Raw genomic sequence first — 12130 nt, 5'->3', positions numbered from 1 at the left:
TTGAATCATAGAATCCTTTGGGTTGGAAGGGACCGTTAAAGGTCACCTAGTCCAAGCCCCCTGCAGTGAGCAGGGACATCTTCAACTCGATCGGGTTGCTCAGAGCCCCGTCCAGCCTGACCTTGAATTATTCCAGGGATGGGGCATCTACCACTTCTCTGGGCAACCTGGGCCAGGGTTTCACCACCCTCATTGTAAAAAATTTCTTCCTTATATCTAGTCTCAATCTACCCTCTTTCAGTTTAAAACCATTATCCCTTGTCCCGTCGCTACAGGCCCTACTAAAAAGTCTGTCCCCATCTTTCTCATAAGCCCCCTTTAACTACTGAAAGGCCACAATGAGGTGTCCCCAGAGCCTTCTCTTCTCCAGGCTGAACAACCCCAACTCTCTCAGCCTGTCCTCACAGCAGAGGTGTTCCAGCCCTCTGATCATCTTCGTGTCCCTCCTCTGGACCCGCTCCAACAGGTCCATGTCTGTGTTGTACTGCGGACTCCAGAGCTGGATGCAGTGCAGAACCAACACTAGTTCCATCAGCGGAGTTTTACTCTGTGAGGGGAATGGATGCTTTCTGCAATGTATCGCATGAAGAGACCCACTGGGTTCAGTGTCCTCCGGTGGCCTTGAGCCTTTGTGGGTGCAGTGTCGTGCGTGCTCATGTTCCTCTGCACCAGCTCATCCATGTATGTCAATCAACAGGCCCGTGAGATGGTTCATAAAACACCTCTCTTGAATTCCTGGTGTTTAAGTCTGGAGGTTTCATCCCTCTCTGAAAGAAGGGTGAATGTATCTGTGCCTGTGGCATGTCTTTACATCAGAAACTAAGAAGGATCAGAGATTTAAGCCATTGTATCGTGAATTATCTCAAGTCAGACCAGAGCATCCCTTAACTCTGGACCAGTCTTGTGTTGGTGGCAGCTACAGTTGAACATTTCCATTGAAAACTTGGCTTCCATGGGTTAAATTTGCTACAGTCAGCGTTTAACCCGACTGAAAATGTTCTTGCAAAAAGAGAGGGTTTGGCTGTTTACAGAGACTGACAGGTCTGCCTCTGCTCCCAGCACCAGGAACGTGCTGGATGCAGGATTTGAGATTGAGGTTTGTGAAGCTGATGTTTTGTGGACTGGGAAAATTTTGGAGAAGATGAATAAATTCTTTGTTCTGCAAATCAAAAAAAAAAAAAGATTAGGCTGAAGGGGAGATGTCAGGGGAGTAATCAGTCCTGTTGTTGAGGCAGCTCTAGTTCTCATTTCATCGTCAAGTTTCAAAAATCAGAGATTTATTTATTTTTTTGAACACTGGTAGTGCAGCTTTGGCTAACAAAATCAAGTCACTGCTAAAGGGGATGTGCCATGCCTGAATTTTTAGATATGCCTAAATATTAGATAAAAATCTAATTACGTAAATGTTAGATATGTTTAAATTGTGCAACGTGTTAAACTAGCCACAGAGATAACTTCATACATTCCGTATATTCAGAGGCCTATACTGGTTAGTCTGGAAAGATTTCAAATGATAGGATTATTATTTCTTCTGTTGTAGGGCTGTGACTGTATGTGGAACATGTGGTCTGTTCTTTTCCTTAAAATATGTTGTAGGTTTATGCCCTGCATAAAATCCTAGCAAGTTTTTTGGGTGCATGTCTTTCTGTTTGCAAAAAGCTTTCCTGTGATCCAGGACTTGCGCTTCCATGTCTGATAGTGTTCTACCTAGATTAGCAATTTTAAAGCTATTAATGTCTCGGAGATGTTAACTCTGCAGAATAGTCCAGCAGATTTTTTCTGTGAGTGTGTGTGTGTGGGCTTAAAAGTTTTTGCAGAAGATCAGAGACTGTGAAAATGTTGCAGTCTGCTTTGAAAGAATTTCTCTGGGGGAGTAAACTCTGTTTTTGGCAATACCCTGATTTCACAAATCTTTATCAGAAATATTTCTCCATGGACCATGTTCAACTAGTGCCCCAAATCCAAGAGGAGCAAAACCGTTTGATCCTGAATTCAAATTCATAGGAAAACATTGCCTGCTTTGATGATGTTGTGAAGGGATGACAGATTTCTCCTCCCTTAGAAAAACACGGGGTGGACTCGGGTCCATCCAGTCCAGCTTCCCCACACTGATGGTGGTCGCCGGAGGATGGCTGGGTCGAGCGAGTACTGATACTTCCCTGTCTGCTTTAGTGATCTCCAGCAGTTTTGCAATCGGGGATATCTGAGCCAGAAGTGTTTTACTGTTTTACCAACTGGAGACCAATTGCGCTTAATGCTGGAGGAATACAGCAAGGCAAAATCTGTATCCCGAGGAGTCCACAAACTAGCTGAAATCTGGATTTGGGAGCTATTTAGGAAGATTAGGGGGCCTGGGGGACTGCAAATGGAAAATAAATGACCAGGAAGGCATGATAAAATTGGCATTAACACAATAAAACTGCTGCCTAGTGTTTGCAGTTGTCAATTATGGTCTTATAAAAGGTAAAAGCAAGAGATGTGAGTGAGACCGGTGAGCTGTGTTTCACAGCTGCTTGCCCTCGGTTCGGCTGTAACGCTTCTGCTGGGGCATGTTGAATAGCCAGGTTCAGTGTGGAAAGGGTCACCCAGGCCATGCCAACCCCATCCCTCGCTTGGAAACCTTCCTCCTTCCTGGCGAGCCAACCTCACCCGTCTGTAAGAGCTGCGCAAATGGCACAGTGGAGTGCCTGGTGCAAGGGAGGGGTGGAAAGCCCAGCGCGAGGGATGAGCAGGCTCGTGCCGTACCCCAGTAATACTTTTTGCTGCCTTGTTCCCAATGAGCTGGCTGCTTCTCCTCCCTGCACCACCGTGTTGGGACTGTCAAGTTTTTGGGGGGCTCGAAGCGATGCCGGTGGTGCGGGATGGGATGCTCCCACGCCGTGTGTTACTGCTCTGTCTGCCTCCGTAGCTTCTTTCATCATTTCGGCTCTAACCAAGAACCTATGTAGCGCTGAGAACTGAGTTTCTTTGCATGGAGGAGATTCTTTAACAGCTCCTGTTCCACATTATACAGGAGGCTATTTAACAAAATCCCCTGTTTTCCCTTTCCAGCCCATAATTTCTGCACTCCCCTGCTTGAAGCCACTGCTTTAGATGAGGAGGACCACTCGCCCCAGGCACATTGGGCAGTGTTGGTTGAGGCTTGCATACCTTCATCCAGCTAGAAACTTCTCTCTTCAGCCTACCTCCTTTTTAGCAGAAATGCCTCTTAAGCATAATTAAAAATATATAAAATAAACATGTTTCCCAGGCCTGTCCATTGGTCCCTTTCATCTTTTTCCCCTTTTTTCCACCACATGTCAACAGAACACACCCCTTCTCTCTGGATTTTGGGGGAGAACGACGGTTGCCTTAGCTTTATGCCTCGGCCAACAAGCTTAATGCTGTGTTGGCTTGAACATATCCAAAGGACACAAGCTTCTTGTATGCAAATTTCTTCTCTGATCTTTCCTCTCACCCTCCCTCCTTCTGTCCCACCCTTCAAAAATGCGCTTCCTTGTCCCTGTGCAAGACTCGCTATGTTGTTGAAAGGTGGTGGAGTCTGTGTGGCGTGTGTGTTTTAAGGAAAAATAAAACATAAAATAGAATTTCTGCTTTTAAAGAAATCAAACTAGAAATCTAGAGAATAAGTTGGGTTTTGTTGTTTTTTTTTTTTCCCCCCGTTGCATAAGTACCAGAACGGCTTGTGCCAGGATGCCTGAACTTGTATTTGAGCCTATATTCAAAATTAAATCTACATTGAGCTGGCTAATAGAGGGCCAAAATGCTGCAATGGGATTTCCTAGGGGACTGTAAATGAAGTGAGAGCAATATTACATGAAATTTCCCTACTTTAAGAAAATTTAAGAAATGTATAGTCAGATATAGGTAGATCCCAATATTCACTTTAATTGTTACCTACCTGAAATCTTCGTGTTGCTCTGTCAGACTTGCATGTATCTGAGTTGCACTTACCTGTATGTAATACATTGGAGTTGCACTTACCTATATGTGTTCTCCACATTTCATGCTGATCTCCTGTATTCTTTTAGGTGCCTGGAGCCCAGGACCTGGTGGACTTCTCACCGGTGTACCGATGCCTGCACATATACTCTGTCCTGGTAAGTAACTCTGTGCTGCCCACGAGACACTGGACTGTGGTTTGAAGAAGACGATGGAGTACTGCTCCTTCCATCGCTGCTGCTGGAAGGAGGTGGTTGCAAAAATGTTATTAATGTTCACCTAGCTAGGAAGTGTGTTACCTGAAGTAGAAAGTAGGCCAGTGCTGGATGGATGCTCACAGTTACTTCATGCAAGCCACAGAAATACAAAGGGATAGTTTCTCCAACTATTGCAGACCCTGGGTTTATAATATACATATTTCTTGGTCATATAATTTTCCTCCAAGAATTCTTCTTTGACCACAGTAGCTTCATTATTCAGTGTAAATGGAGGAGTTGCGGGGAGGAAATTGGTTTAAAATGTGTTGTTTGCTGCACTTAAGAGAACTTTGCCGCTCTTCAAACATTGTTTGACAGGAGCAGATTTGCTGCCGTCCCACCAAATTCACCATTTGACTGTATCACTCCCAGTTTCCCGACAGGCTTTGCGTGCACTGAAAAATACAGCCAATCTGAAACTGTTCTGTGTTGGTGTTTAATTATTGGCTAAAAAGTGTTACTCTGAGCAGTGTCATGTTCTTGAGAACTTTTCAAGAGAACTCCCATCTCTGTGGACGTAGGCTGCTAGATGAGCTGCGTTTTCTCCTAGGCATTATGAGTACGTAAGGCATTGATTTTTTTACTTATTTATAACGAAAGCAGATGAGATGCCCTTTGTAGCTTACCCTTCAACTTTTAATTTCTAAGATGCCTCCAGCAGCGTACGAGCCTTGCATCTGCGGACCCAAAGAACCTGTGTTGTTTGCATCCATTCTTTAACATCCTTAGGAGGGAGAGAGCTTTCAGAGGGCTCTTGTCCTGTGGTTGAGCAATCTGAAGCCCAGGCAGCAGATGAAAGGAGCACTCTGTTCGCAGCTTTCCTCCCTTTCCACGGTGGAGCCAGGCTTGAGAGAGAATTGTTTTTAAGGCACTTCTAAAGCCAGTTTCTCCAGCAATACATACAAATGAATTTGCGAAAGGAAAAGAATTGTCATTAAAAACATTTATATAAAATCGTTTCATGCCCTCATCTGTTAATAATTATGTAATTTGGCTACATTACCACGATATTTTATTGGAATGAAAAAGTTAACCTACCCAAAATGTGTTAGTCTGTTTATCTTGGACAAAAACCTCCTCCTCAAACCCGGTGTTGGGAGCCCGGTTCAGGGAGTGTGCTAATTGAAGATTACAACTGGTCTGAAATGCTTTGTGGATTTCAAAGTATCACTTTATTTGGAGAAACTTCAGTGAAGAATATGTATAATGAAAACAGGATTAGGAATCCTATTTGTGTAGCTTACGTGCATTTGTTTAATGCAAGGGTATTTATTTAATTGTGTATTTATACATAAAGCTGTTATGAAAAGGATGACGAGCTATCAGGGGTGGACATAACAGTTTTGCACATTTGAAATAGTCTCGTTTCTACACTGAGGCTTTGTTGTTGTCTTGTTGCTTTACTTTTTAATAGTAAATTAAATAGCAATTGGTCCTCCGAAGTGTATTAGGGAAATGCTGGTGCTAGAAGACAGGTTTCATGGCCAGCGCTCTGTGGTGGATCTGGATGGGATTGTCTTCTGCTGGAGGTGGGAACAGTGCAGTGGACTTGGTGATGGTGAGGTTAAACCTGGTGCAGGGGTTTCATGACAGGGGCTAGCGTCCTCTGTCCCCATCCTGAGCTGAGATCATTCAATCCTTCTACCTCTACTCTCCTCTAATTCAGCCAAAAGCCCTCGTAATGCGAAAAAATATATAGCAGAGCTCTAAAGAAGGTGTGTTGGTGAGACAGGAGCAAGAGAAAAAGGTAACTAACTGTAGTAAAGGCTCCTGAAAAGAAAATTGCCCTTTTCCTGACCTGTGATTGAATCCTGCCTTGGCTTTCTAGGCCCAACTTGGGTTGAACAATGTCAGAGATCCAGCAAGCATCGAGGGAAACGGCCACATCAGTGTCAGACGGAAGGATCATAATGTAATAGTTACCAAAAAATCCTAATATTTGTCATTTACAATAGCGTTATCTAAATGCTTGGCCTGCAGTTAAAAAGGCCCACGTTGAATAAACATTGAGATATTTATTATTTTTAGTGAAATCGACCTTCCAGTCACCTCAGTTTTATGGCTGTGCTGCTTATAAATTCCCAAAGGATTATTTGAAAAATCCTACTCATATCTGCCAGCCTTATCAGCAGGGCAGAAGTTCACATATTGTAACGGGAGGTCAGCCTTCGGTCATGGTCTTGCAGAGGGGGCCAGGCACCTGTAAATCCTTCCTTCAGCAACCAAGGCGAAGTACAATATCAAACAGGCAAGGAGACTTTTCCAGGAAACGCTGAACTTTCTCAGGAAGGGCAGAGGAGGGGGAAAGAAAGTGAAGGAAGGTCAGGCGGGGGTTAATTGAGAGTTGGACCTTGGCGTGGTGGCGGCTCCGGGGAGGACAGGCTCTGGTGGGATGCTTTATGGGACTATTCATCGGCGATTCCTTTTCTTGTGAGAAACGGGCCGGCTGACGGTGTCTTGAGGAAGAAATGGGCGTAGGGGAGGCTTTGAATATCTGCAGATACCGAACAAAACATCACAAGAGTGTATTTGTGTATTATACTTGGAGTTGTGCACACGGATAACCCTTCTTTGCTCAAATAACCCTTTGATTTCATGATTTGGGTTTATGTCCCTAAACGGTGCCTAGAACAACAAGTCCTTACCCTGCCTGTGGTTTCTGCATGCAGCAAATACTCTCTGAATTGCATGGAAAAAGGCTTTTCAGATGACAGGTTTGGTTTGAAGTTGGTATGAATTGATAACCGCTGAACGACCTTGGTGTCTCAGTGGGAATCCTGGTAATATTAGATGAATGTGTACTGCCCGTTTCCTAAGAAAATGAAAAAAAGACTGGCTGGAACCATGGATATGGTGGTTCTTCAGATGCCAGGAGCACCATATAAAAGGGTGAAGCGGGGCGAGCCAGCAGGAGAGCCAGGAGACGCGAGTCTTGGGGCCTGTCCTGGTCTCCTTGGTCAGTTGGCCAAAGTCCGTGTCTCGTTTTAACTGATTGTAAACACTAAACCCCACTTAGTTTCTGTTCAGCAGTGATGTGCTATTTAAGGACATTCATCTGCAGCGTGGTTAGGCTGCTAGGCTGTTGATATCAGGTATATCTTTTCCTTGAGTTAATAGAGAAGTTTGTTGAAAATGGTAATATTATTATATAAAGAAGAAACAAGAATATTTTAGTGAAGTGATTTTGCCATTGACGTTTTTATCTTTTTATGTTGTCTTTGACCAAAGTCTATGTAATGCTCGAGTTGCTTTGATCGATATCCAAAATAAATTAGGAAAGGTGAGGTTTGGGCCAGATGGTTTATCTGCTGGAGCATCTGAACAGCTGTTGGGTGCCTTGTATTTCAAGGCCAAGACATGGAATTGCTTTGCTTTACATAACATAAAATGAAAAGCAGTTTTTGTTTCATGTTTCCCGTAAGCTGTAGCAAGGCAGAAAGCAAAGAGTGAACGAAGAGCAGAGAGGAATTAAAAAAAAAAAAAGTGCCAAAAAAAAGTCAGAGTGGTTTGCACAGAGGGTGCTCCCAAGAAGTTGTCTCAAAGGCAGCTGACGGTGATTTAAGTCGCTTAAGCTCCTGCTTCAGCCAGTGCTGTTGCCTGTTAGTACTCATTTAGGGTTTGCCTTAGCTAGGTCGGTTTTTTTTAGCTTTATGCTAATTGGTTACCAATTACTTTGAGGTTCTTAACATGTTCATGAAGACACTGGTATTGACACTCCCAGCTCTTTGATCTGAGCTACAAAGGGGTCATTTTAGGGTAAAGAACAAGTGTCCAAAAAAAAAAAAAGAGCAGATTCTGATGTAAATACAGGCTTAAAACTGTAGCTGCCTTCTAGTTGATGAAGTATTTCTGGAGAATCCCAGAGCTGGATAATTTAGATAAATAGCAGTTGACAGGTATTTACTATAAATTTGTCGTATCTCGCCAGTGACATTTTTATCTGCTGTATTGCTTCTTACCCTAGGCGCTCGAACCCTAAAGCTGCTTTGATGCACAAAATACATTAGGAAAGGTAAAAAAATGTAAAAGAAATAATACTCTCTCCTTCACTAAAAATAATCAGTGTAGAATTATCTTTAAATTCCTGTATTAAAATGCATGTGTTTTGTGTAGATTGTGTCCACTTGGTACATTTTTGCTTGCCTATTTTAGTGAAGAATATAATGTTTTATATCTCTGAGCTGTGCAGAGTCAGCATGGCCTTAGGAGGAGAAACTAGGGTTTATTTTTGCTTATTGTTAAAATTGCTGCGTTTTGATTGCAGAAGCTGCGTGGGGATTCGACTCAGGGACTCGAGGTGAACTGTTTGGCTGAGGATGGGAAACACCACTTTGTACCTCCAAGCCGAGCAGATTTCATTTGAAGTGGGAGATGCTGCAAATCCGGCGGTTGATCATTAGTCTCCCTCCAGCCCTCCACTTAAATCATATTTTTTTTATTCCTCTTAGAAGTGTGCTAGTGATTGTGCTGCTTGCATTAAGGCTCCTTTTTCTGCCTTTGTGGGCTAATAAATTGGCAGGCTGGTCGCTCATCTGCTTGCCGGTGGTGGCTGTGACGCAGCCGGTCGTTCCTGCCCCCTCCCTACCTCTCTGGTGGGGGCTCCAGCATCCCCACCAAAATGTTTGTTCTTTGGTAACAGGGCAAAACAATTGAAGTTCTTCTTTCAAGGGATGAGAAAGCCTCTTATAGGAACCACAATTCAAATAATAAGAGCTACCCAACCCTCTCTTTCATGAAAACATCTCTTTTTTCTCTTTGTAACACTAGTTGTTTCTTTTATTTGATACTGAAACATGAACCCTACCACGGAAAGTCTGTGGTTTACTTCTATTTTGGAGATCAGGGTTGTAAAGTTTTCCCTCCATGTCCTTGGGAACTTTAAAACTTTTTTTTTTTTGGGGGGGGGGTAGTGGAAAAAATTTCCTTCTCGAAGTCTCTGGTAACTCCTTGTTCATCTCAGACACTTTGCAGATTGTCCCATCGTTGTGTCCTGGCATATCTCACTGTCTGCTGACTTGGCTGACCCACTGGTGCCTGGTGGAGTTAGATAGCTATAAACACAGCACTGAGATCATAGGGAAAGGCTGAGGGTGAGACACTTTGTGCACTGGATTGATAAGGACACAGGAAAAGCCATTAGAGTGAACTGGTGTCAGTGACCTGTGATAACCATTCTGTACTACGTGCTAATGGACCCTGGGTAGTGTGCCTGTCTGTAGTGGCAATAGATTTAACTTTTGTAATTGTCATATTGCTCTTTTAACCCTGTGACCTTATTACCCATGAGAAAACCACTTGGCTTCGATCAAAGAAGCAGCAAAGAAATCAGTGTTCATTCTAAGCTGGCTAGATATGATCACAGGCAGCCTTGATTCTTAAAATATTCAGCTTGGAAAACAGACATGTTAGGGGGGAGAAAAAAAAACCCAGGGAGGTTTACTACAATAGCCCGGATGCAGACTTCTTGTCACCTGAGGTTAGGAACAGCAGCCGTGCTTTCCCAGCTTGCAAAGCTCTGCACAGTCACTTACTGAAAATATACTGATACTTTACATTTAATGCTGATTTCATCCTGATTCACTCACTCCCATTCCACTCTTAATGGCTAACTCTATTAGTCCTAATCAGGGGAAATATATTGCATTTCTTCAGTATTTCACTGAATCATTCAGGATGAATGGGACCTCAGCAGGTCTCTGGTCCAACCTCCTCCCCAAAGCAGGGGCAGCTCTGACATCAGACCAGGTTGCTCAGGGCTTTATCCAGTCTGGTCTTCAAAACCTCCAAGGACCGAGACTGCAGAACCTCTCAGGGCAACCTGTTCTGTTCCATGCCCTCCTTGTAGGTGTTGAAGGTGGCTGTTGGGTCCCCCTGAAGCAGTCACTCCACCAGACTGAACAAGCTCATTAACCTCCCACTGTGGGGCAAGTGCTCCAGCCCCAACCATCTTGGTGGCCTCCAGTGAACTCGCTCTGGTTTATCGGTGTCTTTCCTGTATTTGGGAGGCCCAAAACTGGATGCAGTGTATACATACAGTTTAAACGAGCGCTGCGTAGAGGGGGATAATCGCTTCCCTCAATCTACTGGCTTGGCTCCTGTTAATACAGCCCAGGAGGCTGTTGGCCGCCTCTGCTGCCAGGGCAGACGGCTGGCCCGTGTTCAGCTTGCTGTCTGCCAAGGCTCTTGGTCCTTATCCACAGAGCTGCTCCCCAGGCAGTCAGTCCCCAGTCTGTGTTGTTGTAAGAGGTTCTTCCTTCCCAGGTGCAGGACTTGGCGTTTCTCTTTACTTATATTCATCAGGTTCCTGTCAGCCCATTCCTCCAGTGCGTTGAGACTCTCGGGATGGTGGCCCTCCTCTTGAGTGTATTGACTTTTCCTCCCAGTTTGGTGTCATCTGCAAAGCGCGTGAGAGAATGCTGTTGCCTCCTCCCAAGTCACTGATAAAGAAGTTAAGCAGGACAGGTCCCAGAACAGACCCCGTTGTGGTTCCCCACCTGTTACCAGCTCCCCTGTAGGGTACAACTCGTTAATCACGACCCTCCAAACCTGACCACCCCACTAATTATTTACCCATCCAGCTGATCACTTATCCAGACTGAGACATCTGAATTTAGGTACAGGAATATTGTGGAAAAGCATGTCAAAAGCCTTGCTAAAATCAGTGACACCCACTGCTTTCCCTTCATCCATAAATCCTGTCATGCAATCATAGAAGGCAATCAGATTGTTGGCATAACTTTTCCATGTTAAATATGTGCTGGTTGTCCCCAGTCCCCTTCTCCTCTATATTCCTGAAATGTGCCCCAGGAGGACTCGGCTCATGACTTCCCTAGGGACTGAAGCAAGGTTGAGTGTGCTGTAGTTCCTCAGATCATCTTTTCAGCCTTTATTGCAACATTTACCTTTTTCTGCTTGTTGGGAGCATGTCTTTTTTTATGGTATTTTAACTCCTATGGGATCTTTGGTTCTAGAGAGCCCTAAGATCAGGACTGATTTTGTTAAGAGATGTTCACGTTGAGTGGTGCGGAATAGTCGGCTGAAGGACCCTAAAGACCAACACTGGTATTTGTATTGTGTAAGTGTGGGAAGGCTCTTCCTAAGATTTGCTCTGTTTCTGGGTGTTGAGGCTCAGGGGGGTCCCGGGAATGTTTGGAAAATGCTGCAGCTACCCCAGAGAACTTTGTGGTGGTGTCCAGAAGCGGTGATATCTCAAAAATAACAAGTGATAGAGACGGAAGTGCACTGATTTGCAAAGAATTTCCCTGAAGAGCATTGAGTTTTCTAAGGTAAAACTCAAATCTAACAGAAAGGGAAATCTCTAACAAGCACTCCCATTCTTTTCTCATCCTCTGGTTGTAGACTTATAATAATTTAGACTGGAAGAGACTTTAGAGGACTTTGGTCCAACCCTCCACTCAGGGCTAGATTTGAAGTTGTATCAGGGATCTCAGAGCCACCTCCAGTTGAGTTTTGAGGATCTCCAAGGGTGGAGACTGCCCAGCCTTTCTGGGTCCCTGTTCCAGTGTTTGACTACCCTTACTATATTTTTTTTTTCCTGTTAAATTAATTTGAATTTATTTTTTTTTCATTTTTGTCTCTTGCCTCTCCTTTTACTGTGCATTTCCAAGGGAAGACTAGCTCCATCCACCCTGTATTAGATATGCTTTCTCACCCTTCTCCTTCCCCACCTTTCCTCCTGTGTTGTGTGCTCCAGCTCCCTCAATTACCTTGGTGGCCGCTGCTGGCCTTGCTTCAATGTGTAGTACACCAGTATTTCTACAGCTGCTCTTCTGCATAACACTTTTAAAGCCTTTTTTATTGCAACTGGATCAGGAGTGACACTGTTCCACTGGGCTAATGGTCATATTCCATATTTAGGACTTATTTTTGCCCTAAAAGTAAATAAATGGCACTCTCAGAGCTAGTTCATA

The 12130-nt window shown here is 44.1% G+C and overlaps 1 protein-coding gene across 6 annotated transcripts in view; it reads left to right on the top strand.

Annotated features, from left to right (window-relative positions):
* Nucleotides 1-12130, top strand: part of EXOC6B (exocyst complex component 6B) — a 307343-nt gene that overhangs the window by 151911 nt on the left and 143302 nt on the right. For all 6 annotated transcript variants that reach the window (XM_075042264.1, XM_075042035.1, XM_075042433.1 and 3 more), the window contains one exon: nucleotides 4032-4100. In XM_075042264.1, coding sequence (XP_074898365.1) covers nucleotides 4032-4100 — 69 coding nt within the window. The remainder of the gene's footprint in view (nucleotides 1-4031; nucleotides 4101-12130) is intronic.

The sequence above is a fragment of the Buteo buteo genome, chromosome 1 (genome assembly GCF_964188355.1).
Source record: "Buteo buteo chromosome 1, bButBut1.hap1.1, whole genome shotgun sequence".
Taxonomy (NCBI): domain Eukaryota; kingdom Metazoa; phylum Chordata; class Aves; order Accipitriformes; family Accipitridae; genus Buteo; species Buteo buteo.
Note: the sequence above shows the minus strand (reverse complement) of the source record. Positions and strands in the feature narration are given on the sequence as shown.